At 34.3% G+C, this 18445-nt stretch overlaps 2 protein-coding genes across 2 annotated transcripts in view; both read right to left on the reverse strand.

The window, feature by feature from the left end:
* LOC132294647 (branched-chain-amino-acid aminotransferase-like protein 1) overlaps positions 1-7714 on the reverse strand; it is a 51222-nt gene extending 43508 nt beyond the window's left edge. Inside the window, exons 1-11 of the mRNA XM_059792570.1 lie at positions 7573-7714; positions 7391-7460; positions 6724-6852; positions 6551-6614; positions 6369-6456; positions 4006-4090; positions 3611-3667; positions 2875-2991; positions 1838-1908; positions 828-1323; positions 444-479 (exon numbers count right to left, since the gene is read on the reverse strand). Coding sequence (XP_059648553.1) covers positions 444-479; positions 828-1323; positions 1838-1908; positions 2875-2991; positions 3611-3667; positions 4006-4090; positions 6369-6456; positions 6551-6614; positions 6724-6852; positions 7391-7460; positions 7573-7673 — 1314 coding nt within the window. The 5' untranslated portion in view covers positions 7674-7714. The remainder of the gene's footprint in view (positions 1-443; positions 480-827; positions 1324-1837; positions 1909-2874; positions 2992-3610; positions 3668-4005; positions 4091-6368; positions 6457-6550; positions 6615-6723; positions 6853-7390; positions 7461-7572) is intronic.
* A 1814-nt stretch (positions 7715-9528) lies between these two features.
* On the reverse strand, positions 9529-17881 carry LOC132294649 (26S rRNA (cytosine-C(5))-methyltransferase NOP2B-like). Its single transcript, XM_059792571.1, has 18 exons — positions 17651-17881; positions 15580-15856; positions 15326-15486; positions 15146-15209; positions 14895-15028; positions 14712-14795; positions 14521-14595; positions 14348-14419; positions 14180-14253; positions 13669-13721; positions 12556-12665; positions 12201-12269; positions 12044-12118; positions 11571-11663; positions 11384-11463; positions 11203-11302; positions 10229-10533; positions 9529-10008 (listed from the first exon to the last, which is right to left on the reverse strand). The coding sequence occupies exons 2-18, from the start codon at positions 15839-15841 to the stop codon at positions 9936-9938; spliced, it is 1884 nt and encodes a 627-aa protein (XP_059648554.1). The 5' UTR covers positions 15842-15856; positions 17651-17881; the 3' UTR covers positions 9529-9935.
* Between the last annotated feature and the right edge of the window lie 564 nt (positions 17882-18445).

Raw genomic sequence — 18445 nt, forward strand, 5'->3', positions numbered from 1 at the left:
TTTCTATTTTAGAGCGTATTCAACACTATTTTAAAACTTGTTTAATAATATAAATTTGTTACAAGATTTTTTAAAGCCAAAAACATGAAAACATGTAAAGTAAAAAGCGTTTCAAGTTTGAAAAATTGAAAGACTAGTTAAAATGTCATTTTAAAAAGATTTTTTTTTTTTTTTATTTTTTTTTTAAGTGCTTTGCTACAGTGCGAAGCAAACCAAAAATAAAAAAACATCATTTTTATACTTTCGAATTTGGCTTCAATTTCGAAAGCTTTTCAGTAATATTCAAATGACAACAAACATTACCAAACATGCTTTGTGTTTCTGCTTCGCTACACTACACTAGCAAAAGCAAAAAAACACAAAGCAAAAACATTATCTGTCTCGAGTCCTCTCTCCCGCCCGGTGAATAGGAGAAAGGAGAATATAGAACAAGAAAACACAACCAAAGAAGAGGAGTTGGATAAATAAAGAGCTAAGCTCTATAATATCATTATCAAAATATAATTCAAATTCCAATTCAAAAGTTCTAAAAGTTACATTCTCATCTTCCATCACCCATATGAATAACAACGATCTTGATTTTACTAATAGCATCTGCAGATAATGAATAACAACGATCTCATTGGAACAATTCATGCAGTGCCTTTCTTGATAGCAAAAACTACCGCCATTGGCATCATTGGAACCTACCACAGGAAATCATAACACTTCCATTTCAATTACAGGGTGATAGCTCTATAAAACCAGCAGCCGAATAGCTGGTCACACACACACACACAGGTTACTTGAATTATGCAGGGATGCAAAGTTCACTTGCATAAAGACACAACAGTAAATAGCCGTATGCTGGACCGATTGTATGATTGCATATAAGGAAGCAAATCAAACAGCTTAACTTTTTCAGTTATGTCTGTGACAACGAGATTTGCATGTTCTGCTAGTGCAAGAAAGCAATTGAATGTGTCCATGTTGCGTATGACAGAAGCGATGTATGCTATAGGGCCTTCCGTTGATGCATTACACGGATATTCAGCATCTAGATCACCATGAAATTTAGCTTTGCCTGGACCAGTATCAAAGACGTGCCCATTATCATGATTGGAATTCTTTAGTTGGTCGTTATGGTGAGTTTTCCTTCCATCAAGTCCACATGCATAGTCAGCACCACAAACTCCACCTTTTATATGTCTACTACCCTGTTGACAGTCTGAACAGAGATCATTCTGGCGACGAGATAACAATTTTTCATGGCCCAAAAGAACATAAAGAACTCGAATAAGGTGTGGAAGGCATAATGGATCATAGATTACGTCTGCACCTAAGCTGTATAAAGAGAAGTGAAACAACAATAATCTTAATAAATGATGACCTAAAAAATGGAACTGAACCACTAAATCATGTAAGATTAGCACGCTGTGTCCCACCACTGATTTTTGAAATTCCAGCTAAATGACCATAAGACACAATGTACGAGATAGACATAAAGTCTCACCAAGAAACTTAAAAGTTAAGGCACCCAAACATATCCAGCACTTAAAACATGCCAACTCCAGAAAATTGACACGATTCTCTATGTGCCATGACGAGAAACCAGATACTATGGCACCAACTCTTTGATTTTTGGATTTTACAGACATTTACTTGTTTCTTCTTGTATTTTTTTCTAACTTGATAATGTTGTTTAACATTCTAACATGATTTTGACCAGTCAACATGTTGGTTACCTATGGATATTTGGACTCTTGACAATCAAAGTCATTACCGTGGTAAAATTGAACACAGCACTTAAATAGCCCTCGCTTTCGCCAACTAAATAATTAGAAAAGGAAACACTTACATTATGTCCGGCATGAAGTCTTCGACCCCAATATCCAGAGCCGATTCCCATGGCAGATATATGCATTGTACCTGATATCACGATTCAAGTCAGCATTGTTCGATATTGTGCTTCAGTTACATTTCGTGGTTTAAACTTTAGTAAGCTACCACAATATTTCATGAAACAGTTCCACATTCAAAGAACAAAAATTATCTTTGAAGTTTAAAGCTTATAATCATATTCAAGGGGCTTCAGGTTTAAACTTTAAGAAATGAATGCGATAATCATAACCACAGAAACCTCAAAGCCTTATCCCATCGTGGCTGTATTCCAATGCCAAAATATTACTAGTTGCTTCAGATATTCTGCATGAACAAAACTGAAGCGTTCAAATTCCATAAGCAACCATATTGATGCGTCTTCACTGAACAAGTTCACAATCTTAAAATGTATTTGAACTCATATTTCAAGACAAACATACTTCTCTAGTTGCTAAAATCAGTAATAATGGAAAGCTGGGAGCTACTTCAACTTGAGATCAATGGACAGTCTAAATTTTCTACAAAAGAGCAACAAAATGGTTTACGACTTCCTCCAACATACAAATTAAACACTTCTTTTCAGTGATGCAGCAAAAAAAAATAAGATAAAAAAAAAATTTTGAACAACATGATAAATTTAAGAACTTGATATTGATTGATAATATCTACATTTAATACATTTACAATTTTCGTTGATAATTTTCATATTAAGGAAGATTCTCATATAAATTGGAGAGAGAAACTATGTATATTTAAACATCACTATTTAAAAAAAAAATCATTCTTTTGCACCTGTTCTAGCGTATCCCTCGTTCACATTTAGAATGAAGAATTTTCCAGTAAGTCAAAGTAGTTGGGGCTCTAATTCGATTGAGCCAAATAAATATAAGGATTGCTTTACAATATGGGTATTCACTTTTTCCATCGGATATGTATTGATTATTCCCATACATCATATACAGTAAAAGAGTAGACAATGATGCCAGATAAAAATGTACTATCATCATAACATACCGGATTCTGAAGTTCCGTGCTTCTTTCTGGAAAATCAGTTCTATTGCTCCGTTGATTTAACTCCAAATTAAGCTTCATATTTGCTAAACTTGACAAGTCACCATCACTCAGGATCACCTGAATCAAAGGAATATTTTCAAAGGTGATTGGATGAACCATATATTCTCCAAAAAACAAAAAAAAAAAAAAGAGGCATGTTTATAACTTTAAAGCAACAGTTGCTAATATTAAAAGGTAAATAGCCTTTCAAGGGTTCTCAAAAATCAAATCTTAGGATTTGATGGGGGAAAAATATTAATGTCGCCCCTTACAGATTGTACTCATTTGTGAAAGAAGAGGTTCAAGAAGCTGTCTACTTTTATTGAGCGCGCGTGTTTCTGTGAATCTAGATCAATAGTTTTCTTTACCATCTAGATCAACAGTAAGGATTCATAGGAAAGCAGGATTGAACGTTTGTTTCTATGAATCAAAAAAACATGCTATGAGCAACCTAGATTTTTGCCATTTACAGGATGATTTATAGATGACGGAAAAATAAATGGAATACCAACACAATCACACAATATAATCCTTCTTCAAGTATACAAGCATAACAATGTCTGCAGAAAAATAAGGCTTCAATTACAAACTATATTAGTGAGGTTCGACTACATACCCAATGCCTTGGAGGTTATCAATCAACACACACACACACACACACACACAATAGAGTGAGAGAGAGAGAGAGAGAGCTTACCTTAGAGGCTTTTACATGGGCAAGACAAATGCCAACCAAACCAACACCTGAACCAACCTGTTTTTTGTAATTAATGCCTCCAATAAATTAAATATATTGGATTACACAAAACACAACAAGATAAAAATAGAACCAAAAAAAAAAAAAAATGACAAGCACAAAGTATAAATTGCTAGAACCAGACCAGTGTCATACAACATTTCAAACGCATGATGAAAATAAGGGAAGCATATCTGTGATTTTTTTATCGAAATTTCTTTTTGCCATTACCATTTGTAAAGGCCAAGAGCATAAGTGACGCAGAGAAATCCACAGCATCAGCTCACTTGTTAGGTCATAAATGATTCAAGTTGGACAGGCATTTGCAGTACCTATGGATGGAACACATATCATACCTCAAAACAAGTCTTATTTGAGAATATTCCAGGGCATGAAAGGATGAACTCTGACAAAAAAAGACTTGATGGCCAAATGGAACACCTGTATATAATGCCATAAAGAACTGAAATTTATTCTTTGACATTCCTAATAAAGATCAAGGGAACATCTGCTTAACTCGTATAAAAGCCAAACAAAAGGATACTGATACATTCTATACATAACAAAGTATCCATAATTAAAGAAATAATGACCAAGTAACTCATTAGAAATTGCCTTGCCGTAGATAGTGTCGCATGATAAAAAAATTAGCGCAAGTTCATTGGAGTCAAAGTGGATTTTTAGATATCAATACATAAGTAGGCCGTATACTAAATACTGGGGGCTGTCACAATTAGCCTAACTGGCTGGTCACCCCACTTATTGGCCAAATTAATTCAACCTGAGATTGGTCAGAGTTTCAAGCCAGAATTCAGTGTAGTCAGAGGATTGCAATCTTAAGTCAGCCCAAAGCCCAACTGATTGGGAGGGAATGATACCCAGAAATAAATTGCTCATGTATCATATGTTCAACAGTCATGGAATCAGCATAAACTAGATGGTTGAGAACATGAAGTTTGACATCAAGGATAAGTATTCAAGTCACTCTTTTAACACATGAATAAGAATGTTGTTCAAGTCATCCTTCATTGTTTGTAGGTATTAGTTGTATTTAGGCGGCCTGAACTCACTGAAACTTACTTCATAGAGGCATGAACCATCCAAACTTGGACTGATGAATATGAGCTGGGCTAATAAAGCTCAGACAAACGGTATATGTACTTCAAGAATTAAGCTTTTTGCATACCCAGTTTCACACAAACCAGATTGAGTAGGTTAAATCCTGTCCCCCACACTAGCCAACCAAATGCCATATCTTTTGGTTGTTCAATGAAATTTAAAATCACTCATAAAATTAACGGTCTTTTTTCATTATTGGCCATATTTTGTCATTCTAGGATTTAGTTACTCCATACTCTCACTAATATCTTCTTCTTTTACCACTAACAAGACCATCGTAGCTAAGAAATTGAACTATAACAGTTGTTCCTCAACTCCTCAACAAATGGATGAACCTGACTTTGTCCGTACAGTTAATTATTCCAGAATATTTCCCGAATGTCCTGCATTATTCATGAAATTGCAGGTTATACCAAATAATGGCAACACAGACTTCACTTTTTTTCCCTCAGCATGCAAGGCCTTTCATGCTCTTAATCCATTGTCTAATTTTCTACTAATAATTCCTGAAACAAGCAAGTCCAAAATTCTAAATCCTAATGAATAAAGCATATGTACCAACACTCCAAGTCTCCAACAGTTCCTAATCTTATGCATGCATTCTAACCTTAGCACTTACTTTACTGACATAGCATCCTCAACTTATCCACGAGTATCTTACAAAAAAGGTTGCTCCTTTATAACCAGCATTATACTTACATAAGCATACTTGATTTAGTTGAAAATTTACGGACTTGGTTTTTATGTATTTCTTTTTCTTTTTCTTTTCTTTTTTTCAGATTGTATTATGGCAGCTTCCTTATGCTTCAGGAGCACATCCCAAAATAATCTAGTTTAAAACTACTGTGGGACTTTCTCTCCACAGTCAAAACTACGGTCACACGTAGTGGGACTTGCGAGTCTCATAGTTGACTTTGCGAATTTTCATTTTGACACCTGCTCGAAGGTGTAGAAACATTTAGGGGGCAAGCTAAAGTCATTAGTAGACAACTCAGGGTACTAGTTTGACAGGGTTCTAATTTGACAGCTCCACATGATACTTTCCAGCTTTACAGTGTATTGAACTTCTCACACTGATTTTCATATGTCATAATTAATTGCATTCTCTCTCCTATACAAGCTTAGCCCCCTATTGACCAACATTTGTTATAATAAATGGAGTGACGATGATTAGAGCTTATAATCTTTCAAATTAAGTAAATTGAAGGAGTGAACATGTTTTGAATTGCTCATAGTTACAGTGATTCTGTACGTATTGGAGCTTGATGTGAAGTTGGTTTGAATCCTTAAAGGTATCATATCTCATGTGATAGGTGGTAATATAAGTTTTTAAAGTGGGTTGGAATTGAGCTTCAAGGATCTGTAGTTGGGATTTTATTTGAGATTTAAACTATTTTCAACAATCGTTGAGCTATCTCGATGATCATATGAGTTCCTTCAGAATGGATGAATAAAATTACGTCACTCTATATGTTTGTGGCTTTCTGAACTAAGAAATTAACAATAATCAATGCTATAGATGTCTCCTCAGAAAACAGTCAAATACAGGTCTCAGTTTGTGGCAACATATATGTTAAAACCTGATGGCAATATTACATACCCAGTATCTCCTGCAAGCATGTTGAGAGAAGAATACAGTGGAACGACCAGTTTCATTGACTTTGGACAACTTGGAATTTGAAGGCAGTCTACAGAAATTCCAACACTCGTAATAACATAAGTCGATGCCAAGTAATAAGTTAAAATTCCAAATGCAAGGATCCCATGAAATAAGATTCCTACCATCTGGGAAAAGAAATGAGATAGATTTCAAAACCCTTGAGTTTCCTTTTGCCACCTCATTGTCCTAAAAAACCCAGCAAATCTTGATTAAAAAAAAGAAATCATTAAAGCATTACATAAAAACAAGAAAGAATTAAGAATCACAAGAGCATCATTTCAACCATGAACATTACCTTCAATGAAGCCATGAAAAAAGCATACTTTTCATACAATTCATCAAGGACATCAGCACCTTCTTGCTCAACTCCAACAATGAGCTTCTTTAGAAAACTTTTCAAGTAAGGCCCTTGGCATTTTCCATCCTGCGATGGTCATAAAACCAAGCATAGCTCAAAACGAAGCAAAAAATCAAAACCTAAGGTCTTAAGTCCATTTAGTTACTGAGAAAATGCAAGAAAAAGCAAAAAAAAAAAAAAAACAAAACAAAATTGTAAGTATTGCATCCATCTAAATGACTCCACTTAATTCTTACTTTGCGAAACCAACTCTTAACTCAAAATAAAATCAAAATCAAAATGCCATTGAGCAAATAATCAGAACTTAAAGGGTCCATTTGGTAACTGAGAAAATGCACGAAAAAGAGCAAAAAGACCAAAATTTTAATTATTACATCCATATAATTGACTCCAATTGATTCTCATTTTGCGAAACCAACTCTAACTCAAAATCAACAATCAAAATGCCATGTTTCAAAACACATGGGTTAAGATTGAAGATGATGACATTTTCTTTTCTTTTCCTCCGATTCCCTAGCAACCAAACGGAGGAAAAGCTTGAAAAACGCTAGTATTATGTGTAAATCAACCACTCGGCTGAGTAGATAGGAGCAAAGTGGCTTACTGCTTCGCTGATACAGTGGTCCCAGATGAATCTCTGTACTCGCTCTGTGATTGAGCCTCCACCACATACCCTAGCGTTCCAATCACATACAACACTTTCGTTGTTAGTTCAATAAAGTAGTAGTATTTACCGATGGAATACAGGGGTGGGGTTGGCTAAAATGCGCAGGGGAGAGAGATTACCGAGCCAGGGAAGTCAAGAAATCTGGTGGTTCCATGGCGAGAAATGCAGAAACCAAGTGGAGGCTCGAAGGAAGCGTGAAGTCCAACTCTTGCTCCGCCATTGCTCTAGGGAAGTGAATCTAACCCCAAAGATGAGAAAAGAGAAACATATATTTATATATTTAATTTGAATCCACCCCTCAAATTTAATATTTAAAAAATAAAAATTGAATTTTTTTTTTTTTTTTGAATAAAATAGAATAACCTAGATAAACAATTAAAGGATATTGATAAGATTGTCCTCTCTTCATATAAATATAAATAGCCTAATTTTAAACGTTTTTTTTTCTTTAAAATTAAACTTGTTTACAATACATAAGGAACGTGAATTGTCCATGCATTAAACTAAGTGCTAATACATTTTTAATGATTTAACATTTATTAAAAACCAAACATGTTAATGTTAGGCTGCATTTAGTAACTATAAATGTTTTTTATTTTCTGTTGTCAACCCCTAAAAAGATAAAACGAAAACAAAAATCGCGTTCAATAATATGTTTTTGTTTTTCTATAACAGAAAACGTTTTCAATTTTTGTAAAGAAAAGATAAAACATAAAAAAAACATTTCTTATGTTTTCGGCACTGACATTTTCATTATTGTTACTATATCAGCACTATTCATTTCAAATAAAATTCATATTAATTGTGTTATATACTAAGTTGCATATTAAATATTAATAAAAATATATATTTTTAATATAGAATATATTAAATATTGTACATTGTTTTTTATTTGATAAAAATATTTTGTAATATATAATATATTAAATAATAATGTAGATTATTTTTTGTGACAAAATAATTTTTAATATAGAATATAATGTTATTAAATTATTATGCAATAGATATTTTATATTATTATATACCATATCTCTATTATATTATATGCAAATATTAAATTATAATTAATTTACAATTTTATAACACAGTATATATTTTATTACATGTAAGATATATTATTTAATATTTTTTATTCATAATAAATTATCATATACTAAATATATTATATGTCACATAATAAATATATACATCATGTATATACATGTATTTATATACATAATTGGTGGTAGTATTTTTGTGGTGGGAGTATTTTTGTCTTGATATATCTAATTTTGTACTTATGATGTATTATTATTAAGATTTGTAATTTTAAATTGAATTTTGTAGATTTATGATTTTTTGTTACTAATGGAAGCAAGTGACGTGCCTGAATGGTTCGGTTACTCCCCATGGGCCGTGTCCGAGAGTGCGTGTTCAACTCATCTACCCTCCTCGCCCCTCTAATCACTAACTCCTAAAATTTTTACCATGAAAAAAATAAAATAGAAATAAAAAAACTAAAAAATACAATAAAAACCAAAAGAATATTATATACATTTTGTAACAAATATGTATTATTAAATATTGTTATTGTTTTATTTTATCAAATTTGTGGCAACAACAAATGTTAATAAATATTATTTTTGCTTTCTATTTTGACTAAAGGAAGCAAAATCATGTTTCTATTTTCTTAAAATTGCAAAACAAAAAAACAATCGCTAACTATGAGAGTGTTGATGTTTGATTCCACATTATCGGGAGGAGAAGTTGTGTAAACGTGTGAACTCTCACTTTGTCTCAGAGTTCACACTGTCCCACATTAACGGGGGAGGTGTGAGCATATAGAGAAGAGTGTACAAAGTAAAAAAATATCTACACGGACTGTAGCTCACTATAAAATGCCTGAAATTTGTTCAATTTTTAAAAGAAAAACAAGTGTAACAATACTTTTAAATGGTGCAAATATCATTTTTCTGTTTAAGATGCCCCCAAGTATTCAGTTGGAAAACTCTAAACGGCATTGGAAAAACGTTTAACAATTGCGCAAGAAAAACAGAAATATGGAAAAGGAATTGAAAAAATGGAAACACAGAAAGTTCAACTACGAATACAATTTATTTAGAACTCAAAACTCATAAAAGAAGACAAAATGTTAAGGAGTGAAACACAGTGTGTATGGGGTGAATACAAAAACATGGTCAAGACCTCTGCCTCAACAACTATAATAACCATAAGAATTTCATGGAACAAAATTGAACAAACACAAAATTATAAAAATAAAAAAACAAAACATTATGGACTTCGCCACAAATTGTTGCACTCGTCTTAAGATTCATTCCTCAGCATTGCACAAGCCCGTGTACTCCGGTCGGCTCTCTGGTGAATCCTCTTTTCACTCTATAAAATAGTTAAGGATCCAGCTGAACACCAAAACAGGTCTCTCCTAGCAAATTAGGGCTAACCAAACAAGTGCTTCGTGCCAACGGGTCGTCTCACAATTCCACTACTTCCTTGCACCTTTCTTTTCCCTCCAAGCTTTCCTCTTTGCTTCCCTCAAATTTTGTCTTTTCTCTTCTCTGCAGGATTTCCAAAAGATATAAACAAGAATTTTAATCACACCAAAACAGAAGTTATATTCTTCCAAAATTATCAGTTTTTGAGTTTTTGAGATTACTCCTACATTTAATGAGGAGGTTGTTCTTACTTCTTTCCACAAAACTATATCACATTAAACAAAGAACTAACATTGAAATTTACGGATGCTAGAATGCAATTATAGTTGAAAGAGACTTGTACCTGGCTTTCGAGATCTCAATTTTAGAAGGGACTTTCATTCTCTTCCACTTTCTAGGGGTGGATGGGAGTTCATCTTTCCGTTTTTTAGGAAAACCATTCACCAAGCTCCCATTTTCTTTGGTAGATGGGAGTTCATCTTTCCCTTTTTTAGGAAAAACATTTACCGAGCTCTCATTTTCTTTGGTAGTGCCTTCATCTACAGCTTTCTTCATGCTGTTGCTATCAATCGGCTCAAGACCTTGATTCATTGTTTCTGGTTGTTCAGAAATTGCTGAAGTTGGCTTGGAGTTGCTCATTTTCTTCAACTGCAAAAGGATGAAACTCAGATTATAGTGTCATATTACAGGGCCTCATGTTTCATAATCATTCAGTCTATGAGGTTTTATAAGTAAACCAATTTGATGAATTTGCCCAAGCAAGTAAACCAAAAATCAGTTAGGTCCAAAATGTGTTTTGTTCTACACAAGACACTGGTCCATAACTCGAGAATCCAATCACTGAAGCTATGGGACGGATCGATAAGAATTCACCTATCCCAGTAACAAAAAAACCTGGGACTTGAATTATCCTGTCTTAAAAGCTAAATTGGCTAAAGCGATGGGTCATAATTATTATGGAGAGCATTCATGGCCAATGGTCTGCTATGGATAGAACCATCAATGATCGAGAAAAAAACTATTGTCTCTCCATTGGAGAAAATGCCACCCAAAGTCGGTTCCTCTGAAGGGGGGCTAATAGTAGTATCCATTTCTTAACACAGGCCCTGATTAGCCTGATCAAATTTAGCAAGTTCTAGAAGCATATAATCCAATAGAAATACATCTGGTATGTAGAGCATCTTTCCAGGAAATTCAACTGCATGCTATGACCCATCGCAAATATACATACAAGCCTTTAAGAAAAATAATAATAATTAAGGCAATACATCATGGGGAAAAAAAATCCTTTTGAAAGAAGGAAACGATGATATATACCTTTGCCACAAAGAAACCATCCATGTTGTGAACATGGGGATAGAAACGTCTTGTTTTTTCTAAAGACGGGTGAAACCGGTGCTCCCTAAAGCGAACAAAACTGATAAAGAGAAGAATCAGTAAACACAGACATATATAAGGTTTGCTCATAACTTCACAAAAGTAAAAAAATTAGTGATACCCTGGACGCCCAAAGTCGAGTCCACACGGCACGAGTTTTACATCCCTCTTCTTTAGGGCATAGTCTATGACTGCTTCATTCTGCAGGTTTCAAATTTAGAAAGCAAAATAAGGAAAACAAGAAAAGAAATTAAATAAATAAATAGAAAACATTACTAGAAATCTAAAGGGTGTACTCAAACACAAACCTCTGGAATCATAATGGAGCATGTTGAATAGACAATGTATCCCCCCGATTTTGAATTGGCATCAACCATGTCAATAGCTGCGAGTATCAGTTCCTGCAAAGAAGCCCAGAAATGCTTGAAAAAGTTTCCCACAGTAATACCCAATGGAATGGTAGAATTAGTTAAAAGAAATTATTCTTTATTGAAAAGCAGATAATATGGCTTTAATTCTTGCACACCAAATGTGGCAATTCCTTTTCATACTCGTTTTGTTCCTACTAAATTAAATTCTTGCACACCAAATGTAGCATAAGAGGCCTGACATGCATTAAAAAAATCAAATAAAATAAGGAATAGTTCCAACCTGAATCTGGAGTGGGAAAAGTTATTGCAAATGTCAAGTTCATTCACGAAAAAATCATTAACCATTTTTTCCTAATGTCCACAAAAACCAATGTAACTAGGGAATTCACATTGTCAATAGAATATTATACCTTTTGCAAGCGAGAAGAATTTTGTATATCATCAGAATTTTTCGAGGTTTTGACAGACTCGTCTTTAGAAATAACCTGCAAAGTAATTACAATTCATCTGATTTCAAAGCTGGCACCAAAGTGAGTACAAAGATTAATATCAAGTTTGATCACTCACCCCAGTACCACTGCAAGGGGCATCCAGTAAAACCCTATCAGCTGTGTTGTTACCCAAGACTTTGGGTAGCTAGAGTTGGTAAAAGAGGAAAAGAAAATTAAAAACATTAGACAAGTTGACTGGAATTGACGAAAATCTTAGAAAATTACCAGGTATAAAAGGAGGCAAAGGACTGCCCCAATTTTGTGTGTATGTGGGAGTATGGATGTAAAATTTACAAAATGAGCACCTCAGAATAGTAAAAAGAAAGATCAACTAAATTCCAAATTATTAAATGCAAGTCTCACGGTAAAAGAAATATTTAAAAAGCATAACCATTAACCAAGTATTAAGGGCAGTAAACCAAGATACTAACCTCTCTCCCATCATAGTTGCAAACTATTGTGTTTGTCACCCCCATCCGATGTAAGTTTGCAGTTAGTGACTTGAGTCTTGGCACTTTCATCTCATTTGCAAAAACCATACCTGGTAATGATTGCAAAAATGTAATATGGAGAGAAACATGTATGGATCTTCTATAAGGATTTGACAAAAAAATAATCATAAATCAACACAGAGATAACAACATTTAATAGATAAACATATATCCATGATGACAATGAAATTCTTAATAGAGCTACTGCAAATAATTTAAATTTTATTGTATATATCCATATAAGTATATACAATAGAGGTCTCAGCAACTGAATAGATCCATGGCACTATCTTCATGGATAACAGTTGCAACACGAGATCCACTTACAAACAAGATGTAAATTATGACTTTAAGCACACGCGATAAAATTAAGGTAAAGCTAACAGATGCAAGAGTCAGAACATGCTCCCCTTTGCTAACACTGTAATACCCAAAGCAAGGCAGGGCGGAGATGCAGTCTGTCTTTGTCCAGTTCAACTTACATTACTTTAACAGGCACAAACCGATTAACCAAAATCTTCAGGTCAAAATGATAGTATCAAGCATGAAATTTGGTAACTTTCTTAGTCCTAAACAAAAGCTATACACAATCAGTTAAAAATTTAATTATGGCGTACGTCAATGACTAGATACAAAGAAAAAGGAGCAAGAAAATACCCAAAAATAGTTAAATAATATACTCCAATTTTCAACGTAAAAATTTATAAGGTTATCCTTCCAAACCATGTTAAACTTTTTGAAACTTATTTCTAAAGCAACTATGCGACATCGATAGAGAAAAGATCACTCTAAGTTACTTCACTTTACAGCATCACAAGGTGCAAAGTAAAACATGGGGTAATTACTCCCACCTCCCCACATCTCCCATACTTCACCTAAACCCACACACACATTATGCTTCAGTCAATGGTGACATCAGTAAGGGGTAAGTAAAGAATGGGTAACAAGGAATGTGCGCACACCCAAATATGTGTGTGTGTGTGTATATATATATATAGATAGATAGAGAGAGGGAGAGAGAAACAAAGAAATCCACCAGTAATCACTACGTACCACTGTTTTTCATAAGAGCAGCAATATAAGTAGTTTTACCACCAGGGGCAGCCCTGCAATACGTATAAATCATAATTAAGTGAGGCAATACATATAAGAAGATGCATTGATTATTGTGCATTTAGTGATAAACACATAAACGTCTTAGATAAGTACTTCTACAGCATATAATCAAATTATGCATCTTTGAATGCTTCAATGCCTATGAGTGCGTGTATATGACCAACCTTCAACAAAATGAGGCTCGTGTTCTATTCTGCTTTCGCAAGCAAAAAGTCACAGAAAAATATTAAAATTCCCTAGAGTGCATATGCCCCGTCGCATTTTGCCTTATATTACAGAAAATGTGTACTTACAAAAAGATCCGTGAAATGGATTACTAGCTAGATATAGCGGGAAGAAGACTCGTCAACCATAAGACAGCTTAGACAGAATTATAAAACAATGCTAGGAGCAGAATCCCAGAGGAATAACTGGTAGAATTTCGATCGAACTAAGTACAATTACTTACGCCATATCAACAATCCGTTCTTTCTCCTGAGGAGCAAGGGCCATCACAGGTAAAAAGGAGCTTGCACTTTGCAGCTGTGAACAAACTTAACATGAGTACTAAGCACTACTTAAAATGGAACTTAAAATGGAAAACGCAACAGGTTACCACACTAGCATGTCAAGATACCATGTAATAGCCAGCCATATATTCAGGAGTGGCACCAATAGGAACTTGTGAGTCATATACAACTAGTCCAACCTGCAGATATAAAATTTGCAAGTAATAATAATGATAACTAAAATGCTTAATAATATAGCCAAACAAGAAGATGAAAAATACCGACATAAGGTAACTCTTACTTTTGACCACTTGCTTAAGGGATCTAAGTTGACCCCTCTGTTCAACAAAACACCAGCCAAATCCCGTCGGCGTGTCTAATTTTACAGCCATAAAAGTAGGTTTTATCAGTAGGATACAGCATACTAAGCAGAGGAAAATAGAACAATGAAATCACAAGTCAAAATATGGCAAATCAGTAGTGTTGTTCCACCTTTAAGGTGTTCGTTCGAAGGCATATGGGCCGAGGTTTTTCAAAAGCTTCAATAAGTTCCATAAGTTCAACAACCGGAAACATCTGTACAGAATGCAAATTGGGACACAAAATCCTCATAAACAAGGAATAAATGATAGAAAATAACATTGAATAGAAAAATACATAGAACTTGGAGATTACCTCCAACAAAACCCCAATCAGGAATTCATTATATCCATAGTATGAACCTAAATCAATCTGAAGTTGTTCTGTGTAATTCTTGCGCGTCGCCCCCTCTTGCCTCAAAGTCTTAAAATTTGAAAGCACTCTAACAACTGAAATCAACAAGGGAAACTAAATTTCAATAAAACCTAAGAAAAATTTATTTGAAAAAAAAAAAAACAAAAACAAAAAAAAAAAAAATTAAGAAACTTGAATGTATATCAACTTACTCTCTCTTATCCTCCGCTGGAGATTTGGGAGATCTGGGGGTCTGTGTGCCTCTTCTTCAAGCTCCTAGGTTATTGTAAAGAAAAACCAAATTAAGCATGAAAATTGATGTTCCTATCTGGTAAACAATAGCAAAATCAATGAAATTAACTTAAAAACGAAAAGGATCGACAAAATCTAACCTCCTTGGTTGGCAATCTGAATTCATCAGCCTCTTCTTTGATGTTGAGCTGCAATTCAGCCTCTGCTTCTTCTTCTTCCTTCGCCTTTTCTTCATCTATAGCTCTCGACTTCTCCTCAATATCAGATAAGCCTGAATCTGAATCCACATCCGAGCCTTTCTCTGTGGATAAAAACACAATAACCAGAACCCTAACCAAAAGAGCATTGACAAAAACAAAAAAGTAAAAAATCTAAATTTGAAGAAACACAGTACCTCCATCATCACTTCCTTGAAGAAAATCATCAGTATAGGGATCATCCCCATCAGAAGACATTTCAGAACCTGAATCAACTTCTGGTTCTCCTTCGCCATCAAACCCTCCATCTTCTTTTACCTCTTCATCTGTGCTATCTGAATAGCTGAAAAGATCATCCTTTTTCTTGTGTTTAGAAGATAGAGACTCATTCTGTCTTTTCCTAGGAGGAGGTTTTTGTGACTTTGTGCCCTTTTTCTTACTAAGTGCAGTGGTGGCCATTTAAGCAGCAAATACCTAGACAGAAGCGCTAGCGAAAATGTTTAGTTTCATATAACAGACAACAGTAGTAACTGAAAATTATTGACCCTAAAGTTTCCACTAGGAGTGTAACTCGAGGCTAACCCAATTTTTTACACGTTTGTATGGGTTCATGCGGTTTGATTCTGGCTTAACTATGACCGAACCAGTCCCAACGGTTCAAAAAAAAATTACAACCAGAACCAGACCATTAGAACTGTGGAACCAAACTGGACCGTAAAAGACCTGTTTGGATCTGTTCTGTACCTTTTTAAAATTCAGCACAAAATGAAAGAATTAAAAGCCTTTAGCCCAGCTACCAAACATACGAACACACACAACTCCTTGTACTTTGGTGTTAGCTACTAAGTTACTACAGATCACCCATTAGTGTTGCAGGATCTAAAAGTTGGTAACAAATATTATGAAATGTTTATATTCCTTCGTGTTGTTCTTTTCTATAGTTCTAATTACTAGAACGGTTAATTTGGCTTTTCTTAGGATGAGAATTAGACTATTCTTAAGAGAAGGCAACATGCCAACATCTGAACTCTGTGGTCACATAGCAAGGGTACAAGTCCATGACTTTTAGATTTCACCTGAGTTACAAACTTTCCAACACCAGAACAAGCAATGGCAGAGCCACAGTAGGGCAAGTGGGGACAACTGCCCCCACTGAACTTCTGTAATTTTATGTATAATCTTTAAAAATTATAAAAATTCCCCCCACTGAAATTATTATGAAATAAACATTATAAAATAAATAAATAAAAACCTTAAACCTTAAACATTCATCCTTTAGCCTCTTTTTTATTTATTTTTTTTTTTTTATGAGCAGTTATCTGTATTATCTCACAACTCATATTCAGTTCATCTCCTCAATTTCAGCCATGTCGTTTTCCCTCTCAATCCCTCTCAATCTTTCAGAAATGAAAAGAAATAATTCTAAAAGTCTCTGTTTTAACTAGGAAAAAATAAGACTAATAAAGTCTGATTTTATTTTATTTTTTTTAAGCCAGTATGCAAAAGTCTTTAATCACATTATTTTACCCGATTTTACTCTCTGCACAAAATAAAATTTTCATTTTAGTATTGGGTTTTTTTTTTTTTTTTTGGGAGAATTGGTTGTTCAAATAATCAAATCCATGATGGAATCCTGCAATTTGTTGGGATTATTTTGTTGTGTGCGTGTGTATGTATATAAATTTGTCATTTAACGCCTTCAAAACATGAAATTTAATCCAGACAAATATAAATAAATTGAATAAAAATATCTTCAATTAATATTTAAATTTTGTATTTACTAGTTTGGTAAAAAACAAAATCTCAACATTATTCAATGTCGCCCCCGCTCTGCCACTGAGAACAAGAGAGTATCTGAAACATAAAAGACCTAACTTTTGGTTTACTACCACGGCTGTAGCCTCCCAATTGGATAAGTAATGGCAAATGGGTGTGTTAGTTTCTTGCAAAGGAAAATTTTATAAAAGAAAAAAAACTTTTGGTCCACTGAATTTACTAGCAAGCATACAGAGACCACACCTAGCAAACATACATACACAACTCACTACCAATTAGAGTAACAAGAATTTACTAGGAAAACACACACACACACACACACACACAGACTCTAGAATGAGAAAACTATGCAATTTAATGTCTCAAAGAACTGTCTTATTGCAGAAAGATAAGCCTCAGCTATTTTTTCAGTTAAATCGGAGAGAAACATGTCGTGACCGCAAAAAAAAACAAGGAGCGTGAAGTCGAAGAAGAAGCAAAAATATCACTTACCTTTATGATGAAACCGTTGTTGGAGTTTGAGAAGCAGGAAAGTGGTGCCACGCCGGAGATGCCTGAGTGTGAAACTTAAGGGGTGAGGTGCAGTCGCCGGAGATTGTTGTGTTTGTGTTTGTGTTTGTGATAGAGAGAGAGAGCGGCGAAGAGAAGTGGAGGCCTCGAGCGAGCAAGGACAGAGACAGAAAGAGGCGAAGAGAGAGAGACGGGCTGTGCATCTGCGTGCGATTAGGTTATTTCGTTTGTGCATATGGGCGAGTTTAGGCGGGTTGAATGGGTACCCGCTAACGACCCGTCAATGAATAGTCCACAGCAGAATACTAACACTTTTAATGATCGGGCATTACCTTTTTGGTACCCGTATGCCCAAAAATGTTTGTGATGTGATGTGTGTGACGGTCCTAAATGAATCCAACTTTTTATGAATAAATCGGGCTAGGTTCCTTTAAATTTCTGCATAAACTCTCTTTAAGCAAACAATCTGAGCTCAAACTTGATTTATATATGAGCTAAATGAGCCAATCCTAATATAATATTTGGCCCGATTCGTGTAGACACCTAAACATAGGTTCATGTAAATTTGTTTTTGTTTGTGAACATGGAGGCTCGTGTAGGACTTGTGAATATGTTCATAAATTATATAGGCTCATGAACATCAACTTATGTAGTTTCGTATAATTTGTGGACAAGTCAAAATGATTTTGAGCGCTCAAATTGTGTTTGAAACGACTTTTATTAATAAACGAGCTCAATTTAATCTTTTTAAAATAATATTGATTTGAGTATTATTTA

This window comes from Cornus florida, unplaced genomic scaffold (assembly GCF_030987335.1).
Source record: "Cornus florida cultivar Cherokee Brave unplaced genomic scaffold, ASM3098733v1 CherokeeBrave_3.0.0_Hap2_Chr02, whole genome shotgun sequence".
NCBI lineage: Eukaryota > Viridiplantae > Streptophyta > Magnoliopsida > Cornales > Cornaceae > Cornus > Cornus florida.

Bases quoted from the DNA above. Each gene is read 5' to 3' on its own strand.
- LOC132294649 (XM_059792571.1), bottom strand. From the start codon at position 15,841: ATGGCCACCACTGCACTTAGTAAGAAAAAGGGCACAAAGTCACAAAAA. The intron at 14,596-14,711 runs GTGGAACAACAC...CTGTAAAATTAG, and splicing joins TTCGAACGAACACCTTAAAG to ACACGCCGACGGGATTTGGC. The intron at 11,303-11,383 runs GTATCACTAATT...TCTCTTTATCAG, and splicing joins CTCGACTTTGGGCGTCCAGG to TTTTGTTCGCTTTAGGGAGC.